Here is an 18702-nt window from a genome sequence, read left to right as displayed (position 1 = left end):
GAGGGGCTGTTCTGGGCATTGTGGAATGGCTAGCAACATCCTTGGTCTCTCCCCATTAGATGCCAGTAGCACACAGTCTGGTTCCAAGTTGTGACAACAAAAATGTCTCCAGATACTGCTCAATGTCCCCTGGGAGCAAAACTGCTCCCAACTGAGAACCACTGATTTAGTTACTCGTGTGGTGTCTTTACCCCTACAAGACCCTTGTTAAAGTGCGCATGCATTCCCTGGAAAGGTTAAATACTGATCTGTTATGAGCCCTTGCTCCATGTGATGGGTGCTTACAAGCACCACTTTACAGATGAGGAAGTTCAGCTTCAGGAAAATGAAGTAACTTTACTTCTATTCGATGCCAAAGCCAAGATTTTAAATTAGGTCTAACTATAAAACTTTCTACATGGGTCTTTCTGTAAGGCCTCAAGACTTCTGAATAAAGAAGGCATAATGCAGTACTAGTTTTAAAAAAAAAAAAAAAAAACCCACAAGGTTTGAAATCACTAAGGGGTTTCACCAATTTTACCGGTGGTATGTTAGGCAAGAGCAGATCTCTTCCCTTCCTGAGCCTGTTCTTCACCAGTGACATGAAAATACTCTCATTTATAGCACGCAAGGGACTTGTGAACTATGACATACAGCAGTAATTATAGGCCAGACACAGTGGCTCACACCTATAATCCCAGCACTTTGGGAGGCTGAGGCTGGCAGATCACCTTAGGTCAGGAGTTTTGAGACCAGACTGGCCAACATGATGAAACCCCGTCTCTACTAAAAATACAAAAATTAGCTGGCCGTGGTGGCACACACCTGTAATCCCAGCTACTCTGGAGGCTGAGGCATGAGAATCGCTTGAACCTGGGAGGCGCAGGTTGTAGTAAGCCTAGATTGTGCCACTGCACTGCACTCCAGCCTGGGTGACAGAGAAAGACTCCATCTCAAAAAAAAAAAAAAATGTAATGATAATAAATTTTTTAAAATACTCATGGTTGGATATCAGCACCCTAAAATCTCCTCCCCCAGATTCACTTTCCTATGTCCTTTGCGTCTTTGCTCTAATGTTACCCCTTCCAGGACTTCCCTATCTGAATAAGCACACATCTCACTATCATTTTCTGGTCCCTTTTTCTGCCTAGCATTTAACCCTGACCCACATTATATGATGTATTTGTTCACTCAGCTCCTCCATTAGAATTTAAGGACATTCCATTTTGTTCTTTTCACCTTTATTACCTAGACTAATGCTGGCACATAATGGGCACCCAGGTATTTGCTCAGTGGATTAGTTTTTATAAAACTAAACCAGTGAATTTTGAATTAGGGTCCTATGGGAAGTGAATGGATTTTGATAAGAGAGGAGAAAGGAAGGCCAAGGAGAGTGTTGGAGCATAAGTGAAAGAGTTTTAACACAGTGCTTCTCAAATTCTAATGTATCCGGGGCATCTTGCTAAAATGAAGGTTCTCATTCAGAAGACCTAGGGTGCGGCTGAGACTGCATATTTAACATACTCCTAAGTGATGCTGGTCCACTTTCATAGCCAGGCCCTAGACCACCAAAGAGGGCATTCAGGTAGGACCTAAACAACTTTGCACTGAGATGCAAATCAGAGCAGCAGAGGACTAATGAGATGAATTGTTTGTTAATGAAAAGTGCATGCCATCTCTCTCTGTATTGCTTTCCTTTCAGCTTCTAAGGCTGATAAGATCCAAGGAATACTTTATGGAATGACGAATCTGAAAGTCCCAGTACTAAACAATCTTATATTCACATAGCACCTTTTTCATAATGTAATAGTCATCTATGTATATTTTAGCTTTGTTTTGGAGGTGATATACTGAAATGTTAATATCAAAATATATATATTTAGCTTTATCTCTAATGGCCATATAATACAATATACTAATGACTAATGTATCAGATTTCAATAGATTATGAAATGCTTTCTTTTCCACAGTCATTCTGCTTCAACAACACTTAATGTAACACATACATAACTTCTGAATTTGATAGCTGGTAGATTAGGAGCAGTTGAAAATCATGAGATTGAAAGTAGCTAAATGGAGGAGAGAATACATTCCAAGTAAGTGCAAGACCAGGCAGTTGTCCATCACGTTTCAATTTGGATAATAATGTAATTGGGACTAAAATCAAGAAGAGCCCTGAACGTCATTCATTTCCAAGTTATAAATTATGTTTACTTACCTCTGGTAACAGTAAAATGCTTAATTTATTTTTATTACAAAAGGCAATTCTTGGCCAGGCACGGTGGCTCACTCTTGAATCCCAGCGCTTTGGGAGGCCGAGGCGGGAGGGTCACTTGAGGTCAGGAGTTCGAGACCAGCCTGGCCAACACAGAAAAACCCCACCTCCACTTAAAAAAAAGGACAGGCTGGGTGCGGTGGCTCACGCCTGTAATCCCAGCATTTTGGGAGGCCAAGGTGGGCAGATCACCTGAGGTCAGTTCGAGACCAGCCTGGCCAACATTGTGAAACCCCATCTCTACTAAAAAAATACAAAAATTAGCCAGGTGTGGTAGCCGGTGCCCGTAATCCCAGCTACTCAGGAAGCTGAGGCAGAAGAATTGCTTGAACCTGGGAGGCAGAGGTTGCAGCAAGTGGAGATCACGCCACTGCACTCCAACCTGGGCAACGAGCAAGGCTCCCTCTCAGAAAAAAAAAAAAAAAAGAAACCCACTTTTATTACAAAAGACAATTGTAAATCAAATCCGTAAAGTAAAACTGTAAAATTATCTAAACATCTTTTTCATCCCTAATTTAAAATCAAGTGATGCTGTATTTATAAAAGAAAATATGATTAAAACAGATTTATTTATAAACTCCAGCTCTTAATATGCTTCAGTTTTGTAGAACAAATGGTGGCAATATCAGAATTTTTAAGACATCCATTTCCGAAGTAAGAACCATTTAAAACATTTTTGTTCCACTCTATTAAAATAATACAGAGGTGACCATTTCTAAAATTCATTTCACATACTCACAATATACTATCTTTAATGTAATTTCCACCTTTTAATAGATATTTCTAGAAATTATAATCTTACGAAATGAAAAAATTCAGTTTTCTCCAAACAACAGTTCTGACTTACATTTGAAAAACCCTAACAACTGCTCCTGTCCAACATTTGAGAGCCACCTAAAAGATGTGAAGTGGCTATTCTTGAAAACAGGGAGAAACTGGATATTCCTTATACATATGTGAACCAAGATTTCCAAACATATCTATTCTGTGAAGCCCAGTTTTCTAAGAATGTTTTTAAGAAATGAGCTTTTTCAAAACTCAAGTCAGGTTCAGGCACTGGTGTGCTTCCTATTGATAGGCTAAACTTCTTGCCTTTCTCTTCACAATCTTAATAGCTCTAAACACATTAATCTTATTTATTGCAAAGCAATGTCCCCACCATCTGCTCTTGCTAGTATTCCTCTCAAAGTGTATTTTATATATTCAGCCACCAGTAATTTGTGTTCTGAACATTTTATTAAAACACAAATACATGTATACTTTATAAGCCATGCAGTTATTTAGATGATAAAGTTTATCTGTATTAAACTTGATCAGCCATGCAGTTATTTAGATGATCAAGTTTAGTACAGATAAACTTGATCATCTAAGTAACTATACATGGCTTATAAACAAAATAACTGCCTTATGAAAGGCAATTCTATATATATATTGAATTTCTGCTCTCACATTCACCTGGCAAAATTCCAACTGATATTTCAGTACTGAACATTTTTAACAAATAGTACTTTCAGACCATTCAAAGTATTTTTGTATTCTAGTTCCAGATGGAGTATTGGTTCAGGTGAGTATATGACTGAATATAATCGGGTGATCATTTCTTATTAAATTATAAGATGCATGTTAGTTTTGGTTTGGAAATCAGAAAAATAGTTTCCATCATTAAATGTCATGGGAAGTCCTGAAATTACTTCATAATTACATAACTGTTTCTGTAAAATTTGGTTGCATTAAGACTTTATTTACATATATAGATGAATTGAAAGTTTAAAAGCAAAAAATGATTTCCATGACAATTCTTTTCTGCTACTTAATATTTAGCTATGAATGAAAATGTTACCATTTACTTTGTATTACAAGTCAGCTTAGTGGTTTTTTTCCAAATTAAGATACTCACCCATACTGAATTACAGTACTTCAAAATTTCAGGTTTCAAGAGAGAAACTTTCAATGTTATCATAAAAAAGCTACTAAGCAAGACACTCCTTTTTCTCTCATCTTTTCCTAAATACTACCTCTTCTCCTTTCTATAGGACATGTACACTAGCATTATTAGGAAAAATATCATTATATCCTTTACATACCCTTGTCTCTCCTTCTCAAATATCAATTTGTTTTAGAGGTTTAATAAAATCAAAGTGAACAAAATGAAAAACTGTAATGTTCTATTCTTTCTATCAGGCCACTCTGGAAAATCTTCCCAAATCACATTTTAGTTTTGCCTTCATATACATTCCTATAACTCACCGGCAGTACCCCATAGGAACCCATTATGAGTTGGCCATTGGTACCAGTCTTCCAAATCTATCTAATTCAAATGTTTAAGGTCTTTAAGTATATGGCCACGGTAAACATTCCCATTAATATTAATCTCCTTAGATCCTTTTTCACTCTGTCCTTACACAACAGTCATTCCTTCCCTTCCAAAGACAAATCTGTCACAAGTTTTAATATTTTGTTTTTTACGGCATGTTCAACAATCATAGGTTTTTTTTAATACTTTTTCAACTAAACCTAGACAATCTATGTTGTGTTGTCATAACCTAATTTTTTACTTACTAAAAACAAGAGGCAATTTTAAAAGTTAGTGTAATAGTTTCTAATTACCCTTGTAAACTTTCTAAACTAAACCTTTAAGAGATCAAATTACCAACATAAACACTCATAAAAAGAAATACACAGCAAACTACTCCAAATGTGACTGAGTATAGAAATGTGTATGATATCTTAGTGGACATCATAAAAAAGAAATTAAACATTTGGACCTTCTACAGCTGTCCCCCCAAATCCAAAGGAATAAAATTCCTCAGTAATTTACCTTACAAACAACATAATCCTTAACATATTATAGTAACACAATTTTAATTTGCTCATTGTAAGGCTACTTACAACAAAAGTGAAAGCAGTACAAGATCAAGTTTTAAAGTGATTTAATGCATTTATGCAGTGCTACGAAATCTTGCTCAGTTTTCTAATGTGCTTGACTGAATAAAATGTACATATTAGAAAAAAGAAAAAGAAAAAAAGAATAAATCTGCCATGGCCCGGGGTATAAAAATAATAATAAATTTTTAAAAAGAAAATTTACATATTGGGTCTATTAAATGCAAACATTTTCACAATTTTTATCCCTATACCTTACCCACTTGCAAGATGAAAACTTCAGGTCTCATTTCAGTCAGCTTTCTAATCTATACTAGGCACTTTTACTGTTTTGGACCACAAAGTAAAAAACTGCAAGTCTTAGAAAAGCTCTTTCCAGTTCCACCACTAAACTGATGAAGGTCATGGGTTGTCTATTCATGGAGACCCACAATGATACCCATTTACAGTTCTCATTATCCTCCAAAAAGAAGGAACTCTCTTTCAAATGTTTGCACTTGGCTTCCTCGTAGGAAGAGCTTAGTTTATGCACAAACATAAAATAGTTACACTGCTGATCTTGTCATTCAATTTTGCAATCCACTCTTTAGAAATTAATCTAAAAAATGTCACTTCGACTTTAAAAACTGTATTTATTCCAAAACTCAGTATTTAAAACTTTAGCTCCCATTTAAAACTTTAACTTTCTAATAGATAATGCTTATAAGATTCTTACCTAACGTAGAATAAAGAAATGAACTAGTCACAAGTTAAAATTGCAAACATTTTTCAAAGCAAAACAAAAAAATAATTATTAAGGGTTTCCAACTTTTTATAACCACTCACACTTTTCCTTTGTCGTAACACAACATGCCTTTGTACACTGTATTTGTACATTTATTTTTTGGTGGGTAAAGAATGTGGATTCAGAGCTTTGGTCTTAATTCCTAAATTCTGTTCATATCCATTTGATCACATATAACAATTTTGACTGCCAATTGTTTTAGTAAGAAAAAAGTTATTTAAAATTCTTAACAACCGATGGAAACTGTGTGATTTTATGAGTTACCAAAGAAAAGATTTAATACATAAACACAAAGATTAGCCATCTTTTTCCTAGACTGGACATGTAAACAGAAATTCACCACAGTTGTCTGTTAAGAGTTATTTATTAATTGCTCCACAATAGTTCTAAAGTTCATAACAAACCAAAGTACTGAAATAAGTCTGAACTGAAAGAACGACAAAATCAGAACAGTTTTCCAACTAAAGATCCTCTTTACCCTTTTAACAGTTAATATTGGAGTAAATTTTATATTCCCTATTTTCCAAATGTGACTGAGTACGGAATGTGTATGCTATTTTCCTTCAAAATCTATTCCTTTTCTTCTCCATTCTAAGATATCCCTTAATTCCCTTTACATTCAACCCCTGCCCATTATTCTTCTATTCTCTATAAACACGGGAAATACATTTTCCCCTCTGGAGTACAAGCTCCAAATCATTACATTTTTCTCCAGCTATCTATCTACACTTCCCAAGATACTAATTTCAACATATAACTTGCTTTACAAGGCTCATCATGCACAGTACATTTCAACCTAGCTAGTCACACACACAGGCTATAATGAAGTATAGTCTGTTATTAAGAACTCAATATTATTCCTCCTAGGTAAAAAGATGTAGGTTGGTTGTAGGTTTTTTCACTTTTGCCAAAAGCTACTCTGTGCAACTGAAGAACCACAGTAGTTGACTGTAATTGTTATAAACACAACTCTGTTAACAGAAAATACTGAACTACTGCCAAGTCTACTACCTATACGGTAGTTATTATCAGATGAGAAGTGCAAAGATTTATAAAATCTATTCAACTAATTACTTGACCAGCTTATCATAAAACTCTATGGCTTTTTGTAAACTGCCTTCCATAAATGCTAAGTAGTTAAACTGCAGATAAATCAATTCAGAAGCACCCCTAATATTTGATGATTTTCTTAGGTTTTAACTTCCTACTTATCTATACAATAAAATTTCAATATTTAGGATGTCTTCTAAATTCTTAACCTAGGGTCCATAACTAAGAATTTATTTGAAAGTTGGAGGAGGTCTTGTGAGCATGCAGACTGGCTTGCACATTTTCATTTGTTGATATATCTCTGCTAACGTACAGGGGGCGGGGGGCCATCAATTATATCAGGTGCCCAGAGTCTGTGACCCAAAAAAAATGTTACGCTGGACTTGTATGAGTAAGCCAAAGATTCATAAAGAATTTAAATATAGTCTATTTAAATTAGTCACACTCAAATACAGTCAAGCATAAGATAACAGAATTCTAAGATGCTGTGTTCATCCTAATGTTCATTTTAAATGTTACCAAGGATATAAAAAAATAACGAGAATACAATATTTTCCCTATCAGTAATTGTTTATCATTTCATGGAGGGTACAAGCAGATTGGTAAACCACCACAGATCCCTCTTCTTAAATACCAGGAGGGATCCCATAATAAAATATTCATGGAACATTACTGTCATAACCTCACGCAACATGATGCATGGATCCTATCATAGCACTAACAAAGGAGTCTTGCATCACATTTTAAAAATGAAATCCTATCAGTATGTATCATAGAAAACACAAAGACCATAAAACTCAGAAAATGATAGTCTTCAGGTATGTTTTACTCTAAAAGTAGAAGTTCAGAAACTATTTTTGGTGAGGGAAGTTCTTCTGCTTAACAAGAGCCTATGAATTTGGAAGGTAAAAATTCCATGTGACCTCATGAAGCCATATTGCTCAAACTGTCACCCAGTTCAGGCTTAAATGCTACTAATGGCAAGTAATTACAAAATGCCAGATGACAGGAATGAATACAAACTTTTGCCTCTCTCATCTGATGAGCATAATACAGAAAACTAAACTAAAGTAGAAATATTTGTATCAGTTTGCAACTTTTTAAAAACACGCTAAAAATTATAGATGTTTTTCCACTGTTCCCATTTTTAAATTACCTCAAAAATACTGACCAGCAATTGCTAAATTATGGTAGTCCTTATTCTGAATTTCCAGTAGCACAACAGAAATCCAAAAGCATTGTTTCCTACTTCATACCTTAACTTCTTAAAAGTAAAAAAAAACCTTAATTTTAAAATGATCATATTCAGAGACAGACATTCCACAGAAGACATAAAGGCAGGTGGATGGGTTAAAAAAAAAAAATCAATCTGTTAGGGCTAATCTAGAATAGAGAATAAGTCACCTGTGCAAAGAAATCAAAAATTGGATTTCAATACAGAATCAGAGATTCTGCTTAGCACTCTTGTTCAAGAAAAAGACCAAATCTAGGAAAAACACTTGGGCAAAACAAACAAAAACTGACATTTCCTAATCACAGACTCGCCAGTACAGATAATCTCTACAGAGAAATCCATGCTTATATTTAATATCTTTATGATTTCCTGTAATACTATCATATACTAAAAAGAAAACAAAGCCGCAAAGACCTATTCTACCCTTTAATATATTTATTCCCAATTCCTCAACACTGTAGCCACTAAATTTCAAAACACAAATGTCTTATGATCTACTTTTTCTCCTTCATACTTATAAGTTTACTAATATATTACATATTTACTAATTTTCAGTTTCTGCATCTCCATTATTTATAGGTTTAGCTCTTTCCTTCTAATACTTATACTCTCAACATTTTAAAACATTGCTGATTTAATAATACCTTCATCCTAACTAAAATGCTCAAGACTGTTGTAATCTAAATCATACTGTCACTTTATTACAACTTTTTAAGTAAAAAGTTTTTTTTCCCAAAACTGGTGCCATAGTATATTACAACCTTTTTGAGGCAAAAAAGGATGCACCTAAAACCAGAAGATATTGGAATCTGATTTAAAATAAAGCCTCAATAAATAATTTCTCTGGAGTAATATTAGGATGGCTAACCCAATTTCAAGAAAACATTGATTTATATAATATTAAATTTCTATTCTTCCATATTATGCACCTAAAACATATTCAACGTTCATAAAGTATTCAATGTTCATAAAATGTTGAATGTTTTCATAATGTCATAAAACTGAATATTTTATGAACATTGAATATGTTTTAGGTGCATAGCAATATGGAAGAACAAAAATTTAATATTATATAAATTTGAATCCCTTTTTTTTTTTTTGAAACAGAGTCTTGCTCTGTCGCCCAGGCTGGAGTGCAGTGGCACAATCTTGGCTCACTGCAACCTCCCCACCTTCTGGGTTCAAGCAATTATCCTGCCTCAGCCTCCCGAGTAGCTGGGACTACAGGCACATGCCGCCCCACCCAGCTGATTTTTTGTATTTTAGTAGAGACGGGGTTTCACTGTGTTACCCAGACTGGTCTCGAGCTCCTGAGCTCAGGCAATCCACCCGCCTTGGCCTCCCGAAGTGCTAGGATTACAGGCGTGAGCCACCACTCCCGGCCTTGAGTCCATTTTCAACTAAAATAAACCTAGAAACACAAAATACCTAAGTTAAAAAAATACAATTAAAATACAAGCCTCTAAACTGCAGGTTATACCACGAATGTGAATATTTTAGAAAATGTTAATAGAAAATTCTGAAAAACATTACTGGATATTAAGTAATATCTCCTTTCTTCAATCTTGTGATTAACAGGACTTTTATTGGTAGTAAACTAGAGCAAACAATCAGAATAATACATATGCAGTATTCAGTACACACAATAAAAGTTAAAGAAATTCAAAACCTGTATAAAACAAACTGGAGAAAAATCATACAGCTTAAGAGATACAGTGGTAAAGGTCCTCTCCATCCTTTGATTACAGCTTGTACTCTGTACTCAATAGAACTTACCGCACTTACTGAAATAAGAAATAAACACTTTATAGTACTGAGTGTATTTAAGATTAAGTACATTTTCTAAGAATCTTGCAATGACAAGTTGGTGACCCTTTAGCTGCTAAAGCTAAAGGGAGGAAAGTGGGAAAAGGAAATTAACTAATACTTTGTAACCATTTTTAATATTTCTTATTTTCCAAACACTGCTTTTATAACAGAAGTGTTTTACACTTGCACAATATTAATTACTTTATTATACATGGAAGCCTGCGGTAGGCTGATTACACAATAAGACTGCAAACAACCAGTGGTACTTTTCTGACGTCAGAAGAGTACATAAGACTGAAACATCACCAAAAGTACATAAAAAACTCATCAGCATAAACATCAAAGTACATTAAAAAATATAATCAGGAAAAAAATACATTTGCTAAAAAGCAGTTTTAGAGTAGAGCCACTGCCAATCAGTAGCTTCAAATGGCAATTAGAGTTCATAGCAAGTTTTGATGACTTTACAAGACCCCTGTACAATACTAATGCACCCTTTTATTAAAATGTACATTAAAGGCCGCAATTTCACAAAGAGGTTCTGATGTTATTACTATAAGCAGACACATTCTTATCCCTCACAGGAGTTATGTCACCAGTTGGAATTACAACCTTATTAATATCTATCCAAGACGGGGTTTTATTACATATGGAAATCTGTATGGGTTTTTTTTTTTTTTTTAAAGGTGGGTTTTGGGGATGTTTACCCTATTGTTTTTTATTTGGATGCCCTAAGGCATATAAAGCGCATAGTGAATTACCTACTGGAATGTAAATGGTTCTAAAATTAAAACTGTTAAAATAGAAAGAGGGAAAAGGAAGGCCCAAGAACTCTTAAAGAGAGGCTGAGAACAAGAACAAAAAAACCCAGAAGTGTAGGTAATACGTAACAGCGCAGACAGAACCGTTTTAGGCCATGTATAATAAATAATGCATGCCCCAAATTTCAGTTAATCATATAATTTCAACTTGAGTTCTAATACTGGAACCAGCCAAGCATTTGGGCTTCAACACTGTACTAGATGTCAGTAGAATCGCTTGATGGAATTACAGCCTTGTTACAGTTGAGATCAAGAGAGGGTGCTTTTTTTTTTTCCTTCTTTTATTAAAGCTATCATTCCAGGCTTTGATCAAAGATCCAAGAATATTTGTTCTACCAGGCTGGAATGAATGTGGTTTGGAAGTTCAGAGTACATTTAAAAGCTGCAACAAAATATAGGTAGCCAACAATCTCAGAATTTTGGATCAGCCCAGATGGAGATAGCAATTTGAAATGTTTTCGATCCCTTACTTAAATGACGAAATGTCTATCAGCCCAGATAGAGCAATTTGAAATGTTTTCGATCCCTTACTTAAATGATAAAATGTGTATCATACTATCTGTAAATTGGATATTCCATTACAGTGATAACGTACAGAATTCCCATGCGTTATTACACTTTCCTGAGAGTAAAGCAATTAGAATAACCTTAATCCTAGCAACAAAGTTTTTTTTGTAGGTTTTTTTTTTTTGTCTTTTTTTTTTTTTTTTTTTGCGTTTAAAACATTTGGGCTATTCCCTGACGATCTATACATGTAAATTTGATTGCTAAACATTGTCACTTTGAATGTCAAACTATTTTTAATCTATTGATTTTGATTAAAAATCATAATACAAACAGAGCTAAAATCACGCTAACAAAATAAACTAAATATGAAAAGTTGCATTGAAAGGGCATCACATTATTCTTAATAGGATCGTGTAGAAACATTCCAATGGCAGTGTTCTCAAAATAAAACAAAATTACATTAGAAGACCTCCAGCCTGGCCACTTTTTGGGACCTTACCTGTAACTCTGGCTGGTGGGTGTCTTTACTCTTGTACTACATGGCTCACTTACATCAGACATCATATTTGTATACCCTGAGAAATCTGACACTGAAGTCCTTACTCTATGGTCCACTTCTCCATTAGAGTTAGTGATAAAGGTCATTGGCACCCTGCTGCCCGACTTAAACTGAGAACCAAACGCTTGTGCAAAGTTCTCAATCTGATACGTTGTTCTAGGCTCTATGTCTTTCTGAGGATCTATCTGGCTAGCTAACTCCTGAGAGGGAATCTGAAAGCCTGTTGAAGACTCTAAGTTTTTCTGTTCCTTCTGGCTAGTCAATTTCTGAGATGAGGACTGGAAGGCTGATGAAGTCTCTAAGTTCTTCTGAGAATCTATCAGATCATCCAGCTCCTGGGAAGGTGTCAACTGCTGATGTGTAGCATCCAAAGCAGACAAATAAAGACCTGGCTGAGATCCAAACAACATCCCAAAAGGAGGCTTTGGCAATGAAGATGGCAACACTGAGGTAACAGATTGGCCGAAACCACACTCCAAAGGAGACGTAGTGTATATTTGTTTTTCTGGAAACAAAGTGTGGTTGTGGAGAGGTGAAGACAAACTGACAAATTGGAAACCGTGTCCAAGAGTAAAACTTGCATTAGTGGATTTTTCAAAAGCCTGTTGGAGGTATTTGGAGTATTCTTGCAACATACTTGCTTTATCATTTGAAGGTGTTTGGGTGCCTGGGCTCAAATTTTCTTCTTGAACCAATTCTGAGTGCTCTCCTGAGGTGTGTAAATCCACTCGTGGTTCTGCAATATTGAAAGGATCCTCTTTCTGGCTTTCTGATTTGTTGGAGTATTGATCCAAAATACTTTGTAAAACCTCATCAGGAATTCCAGACTTGTCATGACAAGATTTAATTTCAGCATTTAGAGCTGAGGAGTCAATAAGTGACAATGGTGCCTCATTGTCCAAAACACTGACACCTGCAGACTGAATGACAGACTGTTGGGAGACCATGTGTCCTACGTTTATAGAAAAGGCACTGTTGCTGCTGGCAGTTGGTAAATATCTTCTTTTCTTTGAAAACTGCATGGCATCATCATAATTACTACTTATCTGACCTTGTTTGCCACTTGTACTTTGGAGAAGACCAATGGTCTCCACACTATTATTTGATACTATGCCAAGTGAGCCACTTGGTTTTCCAGACAAGGATTTCTGTCCTACTATGTCTGGTAATGGTGACACAAAGTTAAGGTAGTTTTTATCTGTATTCTTTCTGCTTCCTTTCTTAAAGATCAATTTTGGCACCCTTTTCTGCAGTTCATCTATTCCAGTGCCAATTATGCCTCCACTGGAAGACACGGTAGGCATTTCTACTGAGTAACTCTGCATGGTTATATTATTTGAAATTTGCGATTCATTTGTTTTACCGGTCTTCTGTTCCTTATTTTCAATAGCTATGCTTTTCGACTTTGTTTTTCTCCTTGAAGAACTTGTATTTCCCTGAGACAACACAGCCAGATTACCCATATTGTTATGGTTTGATGACCCAGGTTCTGCACTAGTGGCTCCTTTAACTATGACTTCACCACATGTGCGCCTGTGCTTCAACAATCTATCAGTCCTTGAAAAATACTGTTGGCAAGTGTCACACTTATATGGCTTTTCTCCACTATGTGTCCTCTTGTGTCTCTCCATATGGTACTTCTGAATAAACTTCATGCTGCACTGATCACATCCAAATGGCTTCTCTCTACTATGAATTTTCTCATGTCTCTGTAGTAGGTATTTCTGAATGAAACCCATACTACACTGGCTGCACTGGAAAGGTCTTTCTCCTGTATGAATGAGGACATGTCTCCGCAGGTGATAGGAGCTTCGGAAAGCAGCACTACAGTGATCACAGATATGAGGTTTCTGACTTGGGGAGAGGATGGCACCTTCTCCATCTCCAACCAAAGAAGGTTTGGAAGATGCACTTGGCTTCCTCTTGGCTTTGATTCCCTGAGATTCTGGCTTTGGCCTTTTTGCCTTTTTGACATTAGTGTCCTGCTTTGGCTCCTCAGTGCCATGGTGGTCATCAGTCCTGCTACTGCTGCTGAGTAATACGTCACGGTGGTGCTGGGCTGGTTGCTGCTGGACATGCTGGTGGAGAATACTGAGGTCCTGGATGACGCCGTGACTCCCCCCTTCACCGCCTCCTAGGCCTGGAGACCTCTCTTCAGCTCCAGCGAACAGCCCCCCATAGTGGTGGTGGTGATGGTGGTGGTGGGACTGCTGCTCCTCAGGATCCGCGGGTTTCTCCTGTTTGATGCTAACCAAAGACTGCAAGAACCCCCAGGAGGTCCTCTGCGAGGGGAAGGCCGCGGCTGACGCCGCCGGCTCCTTCTTGAAAGTCATGTCCGGGGCTGGCGGAGGGGGGGGCTCAGCGGCCGGGGCTGCGGAGGTAGAGGAGGATAACACGCATTGCGGGGGAGGGGCGGCCGACCCCGCCGGCCGGGTGAAGCTGGTGACCGGGGGAAGACGGTGGTTGAACATAACCATACCCTGGGGAAAGGTGGGTTCCATCTCTGCCCTCCTGCCGCCGCTGCTGCTGCTGCCGCCGCCGCCGCCACTACCACCGCCGCCGGAGCCGCTACCACCGCTACTGCCGGTACCTCCGCCGCCACTCAGGAACCCACTGCCGATTTTCATACCCCGGAGGAGGCCTGGCTGAAGAAAGGAGGAGGAAGAGGAAAGAGGGAGGAAAGGAGGTGGAACCGGGCCCCGGGCCGGGACCACCGCAGCGCTAAGGACCCCGCCGCGCCGCCGCCCAGACCGCAACGCGCCCAGCACTAATTCCCAGCCCAGTCGCCTCCGGCACCGGCACGCATGGTCCTGCGACTCTTCCCCAGGCCTCGCCCTCTCCCTTCTGGACCCACCGGCAATACTTACGGGTCCCGCCGCCGCCGCAGCCGCCGTCGCCTCCAGTTAATAAAAATAACGCCGTCCTCTCCACAATGGAATTAAAAGCCTCCCGTGTACTGCGCAGCCGCGGCGCAGTGTCTGCTGGGAACTCCTCGACCCGGCCAGAGGGGAGGTCTAAGGAGCCAGGGCGCCTGCGCCGCAGCTTCCGCCCGGCCTGCCTGTCAATCACTGGGGCCGTTGGGCGGAGGCGGGTGAGCAAGGGCAGGGGAGGCGGGGATTTGGAGCCCTGCTAAAAAGGGGCTTTCGAGGCGCACAGGCGTGATTGGTGGGCTGCACTGAAGGAGATGAAAGTGGTTGAGGGTTTCTGGGGGAAAGACGCTCCGGAGGTGGAACCCAAGGGGCGGGAAGTTACGGGGGACTGTACTACAGCGTGGCGTGGGAGATGCAGAGAAAGGGGCTGGAAGAGAAGGTGGGGGAAACTGAGGATTCAATGTTAGGGCTTTCTTCACTCTAGGTTTTGCAATCCAGGTCTTGAAATAAAATTCAAACCTAGAAGTGGATCATTGAGGGCACTTTTGACTCTATCAAGAAGCATTCAACTCCAAATGCTCAACATTTATTAAAACAGGTGCTTATGTTATCCCTTTGAATTTGGAAGCACTAATAATGGGCGCATATTCTTTGCATTTATGGGAGGAGCCTGCTTTGAAACCGCAATTAGTGGTACCGTTGCAAAAAAAAAAAAAAAGAAACTTGTCTTACTGCCAACCTTCCTGAAGGCTACTGGAAGAGGAAACCGAGCGTAATCCAGGTGCAGCAGTCCTGTAAAACACGCCCACACACATACTTCATTATCATTACATCTTATTTAAATGCCCCCGTACCTTAGCCTGGCTAATCAGTCTGTTTGCCATTTTATAAATGCCTGGCCCTTTATATTGTTTATGAAAAATTAACCACCAGGCCATTCTAAGAGCTCTGCTAGGATCAACTCTTTCCTCGCCAGTACAGAATACCGAGAAACTCACTGCAAATTTAGAAATTTTTCTCGTAAGGGAAAATTATGAAGTAAAATCTTAAAATCAAAGTTATATCAACAAAATCAAACAACAAATATTTATTCAGTGCCTAATGTACACAAGGCACTCGATTTCGTGTTAAGCATGCAGAAATCTAAACCAGACACTTTCCTAGCAAAGGATATTTATAAATGAGAAATTTTAAATAAAAGAACTAGAACTATGACAACAGCTTATTTACATAGTATGTTTTCTTAATGAAGTTACATGTACATCACAATGTTTCTAGCTAAATAACTTCTCATAATTAAATAATAAATTCTCTGGGAAATTTCACAATCGAAACCATAGGGATTATTTACTAATACTTATGGACCTCTCTGAGCCTGCCCTAAAAATTTTACAGACAATATTTAATGAGAATTTTGAGATAAGAAGAAATTGCTTTTTTTCTAATCCCATGAAACAACATGTAAGTATTCCACCACTTAAACTGACACTTTAATACTGTCAAGTATAGTTGTGATATTGTGAAATATATATTTGGACTTTGAACGGTTTTGTGGCATACAACTGCTAAAAATCCTTGGAATCTGCAAAGTAATAAATGTCTTTTTGTATGCTAATGAAGCGACTGATGATGGCTGGCAACCCCTAGGTAGCTTCAGGATGGGGGCTGGTCACCGGAAAGACCAAGGCAGGATTAGAGTTTGGGACTTTCAGTCCCACCCCCCGACCTCCGGGGAGGAGAGAGGGATTGAAGGTTAAGTTGATCTTCAATGGCCAATGATTTAATCAATCATGCCTGAGTAATGAAGCCTTCATAAAAACCTTAAAAAGGACGGGGTTTGGAGAGCTTCCTGTAAGCGACCCCGTGAAGGTTCCAGGAGGGTGGTGCACCCGGAAAGGGCGTGGAAGCTCCGCGCCCCTTCCCACAGACTCTCCCCCATCCATCTCTTCATCTGGTGTTCATCGATAGCCTTTGTAATGTCCTTAATAGTAAACCGGAAAACGTAAGTGTTTGCCTGGGTTCTATGAGCTGCTCTAGCAAATTAATCAAGCCCAAGGAAGAGGTCATGGGAACCCCGATTTACAGCTGGTCAGTCAGAAGCACAGGTAAAACTACCTGGGGCTTGTGATTGGCATCTGAAATGCGGCCAGTCTTGTAGGCCTGGGCTCTTAATCTGTGGGATCTGATGCTGTCTCCAGGTAGGTAGTGTCAGAATTGAATTGGAGGACACCCCAGTGGTGTCTGCTGCAGAATCGATTGCTTGCTCGGTGTGTGGGGAGAAACCCCTACACATTTGGTCGCAGAAATCTTCTGTGTTGATTGTTGAGTGAGAGTATAGGAGAGGCTGAGTTGTTTTTTGTTTTTGTTTTTGTTTTTTTCTACAATAGCTAAGTGTTAAAGACTGAAAGTTCAAAAACTTAAGGCAGTCGTAAAATATTAGTCAATGCCGGTGAGAAATGAGGCTGTCCCTTTATTCAGGGTGTCAGTGTTTAATGGTAAGCTGGCATGCATATAAGCTAGTCCAAGCATGAAGGGCAGTAGGACACTCATATGAAAAGCCAACTTTGTTCCTCAGTTATCAAGATAAGAAACCTGTCATTTCTCTCATTCACTCTGTCAGCCTTGAGATACTCCAAGCAGACTTACCTCTGTGTTGTACACCCCATATATCAGGAAGATGAAGAGACCCTGTAAAATAAAATGGAGGGGAAAAGCTGTTAACGCTAATCATTTCAGCAGTAGAAATACCTGAAATAAACTTTCCTGGGAACAGACAAAAGAAGACACACTTCATCAAGGTCAATTTATTTTCCTATTTTTCAACATTAGAAGGTGTACCTTGAGCATTTATATGATAACATAGCAAGCACATCACTTATAATGGTCGTGCTATTCAATTCTTTAGAAGTACAAAATAAAAATACCATCCCAAGTACAAAGAATATTAATTAGAAAAATCAATATACCAGTTCTGAAAGATAGCTGGGTAATGAAAAAATTAAACTCAGGAAATGTTATTGAAGTAATCATAGAAATAACACTAAGCATCAGTATTTCCAAGCACTGTTTTAGACTGTAGCAACTAGAATATATTTGTTACAATCTTCAACAGGGTTAAAATTTTAAAAAAAATCGTAAAGCAGCTAAAAGAATAAACTTAAGGTAATAAGTATGAATAGGTTTTGAAATAATACTTGAAATACCAGCTCGAGATAAAATTTCACATTACCATCTGTTGTGAACTGCATACATTTTTATTATAATCTATATATGTAACAAATATTCCAAAGATGTTGATTAGTCTTTAGCTTTAGAAAATGCTTAATTAATTAGAAAATATAAATTCACTTTTAACTCTAAAATCTTAACTTTTAAAAGAAAATAAAACTATATGCTTTAAACTTAGAGAAAACAGACAGCAAAAAATTTTCACTTCGGTGAGGAAATAAAAATCTACATTGTAGTATTCTTGTTAGGTACTAACAAGCCAAATATTAAATAGGAATCTGTACTAAATCTAGAAATGGTTCAAATAGTTAAGTAATATGATTCTTTCAAAAGTAAAATAATAAAGGAATATTTTAATATTTGTTTATCTCTGAATGCTTAGATTTTACAGATAATGGAAACAATCCCAGAACAAAGAGATTGTATAAAACTAGTGATTCTTGTTTTTATTTAGTTTCTTTTTAAATAGACTTTGTTTTTTACAGCAATTTTAGTTTTACAGAAAAATTGATAAGATAGTACTCAGGCTGGGCACGGTGGCTCTTGCCTGTATTCCCAGCACTTTCGGAGGCCGAGGCGGGCAGATCACCTGAGGTCAGGAGTTCAAGACCAGCCTGGCCAACATGGTGAAACCTCGTCGTTACTAAAAATAAAAAATTTGCCGGGCGTGGTGGCACATGCCTGTAATCCCAGCTACTAGGAA

At 37.9% G+C, this 18702-nt stretch overlaps 1 protein-coding gene across 2 annotated transcripts; it reads right to left on the bottom strand.

Moving 5' to 3' along the window:
- Positions 1-9770: 9770 nt before the first annotated feature.
- ZNF281 (zinc finger protein 281) lies at positions 9771-15758 on the bottom strand. Of its 2 annotated transcripts, none has more exons than XM_008976658.4 (2): positions 14769-15758; positions 9771-14546 (listed from the first exon to the last, which is right to left on the bottom strand). In XM_008976658.4, the coding sequence occupies exon 2, from the start codon at positions 14526-14528 to the stop codon at positions 11838-11840; it is 2691 nt and encodes an 896-aa protein (XP_008974906.1). In that variant the 5' UTR covers positions 14529-14546; positions 14769-15758; the 3' UTR covers positions 9771-11837. The 2 variants fall into 2 exon arrangements, with proteins under 2 accessions (XP_008974906.1, XP_003823107.1); XM_003823059.5 differs by having other exon boundaries at positions 9771-14542; positions 14769-14912.
- Between the last annotated feature and the right edge of the window lie 2944 nt (positions 15759-18702).

The sequence above is a fragment of the Pan paniscus genome, chromosome 1 (assembly GCF_029289425.2).
Source record: "Pan paniscus chromosome 1, NHGRI_mPanPan1-v2.0_pri, whole genome shotgun sequence".
Lineage (NCBI taxonomy): Eukaryota > Metazoa > Chordata > Mammalia > Primates > Hominidae > Pan > Pan paniscus.
The sequence above is the reverse complement of the archived record's forward strand: the minus strand, read 5'-3'. Positions and strand labels throughout refer to the sequence as shown.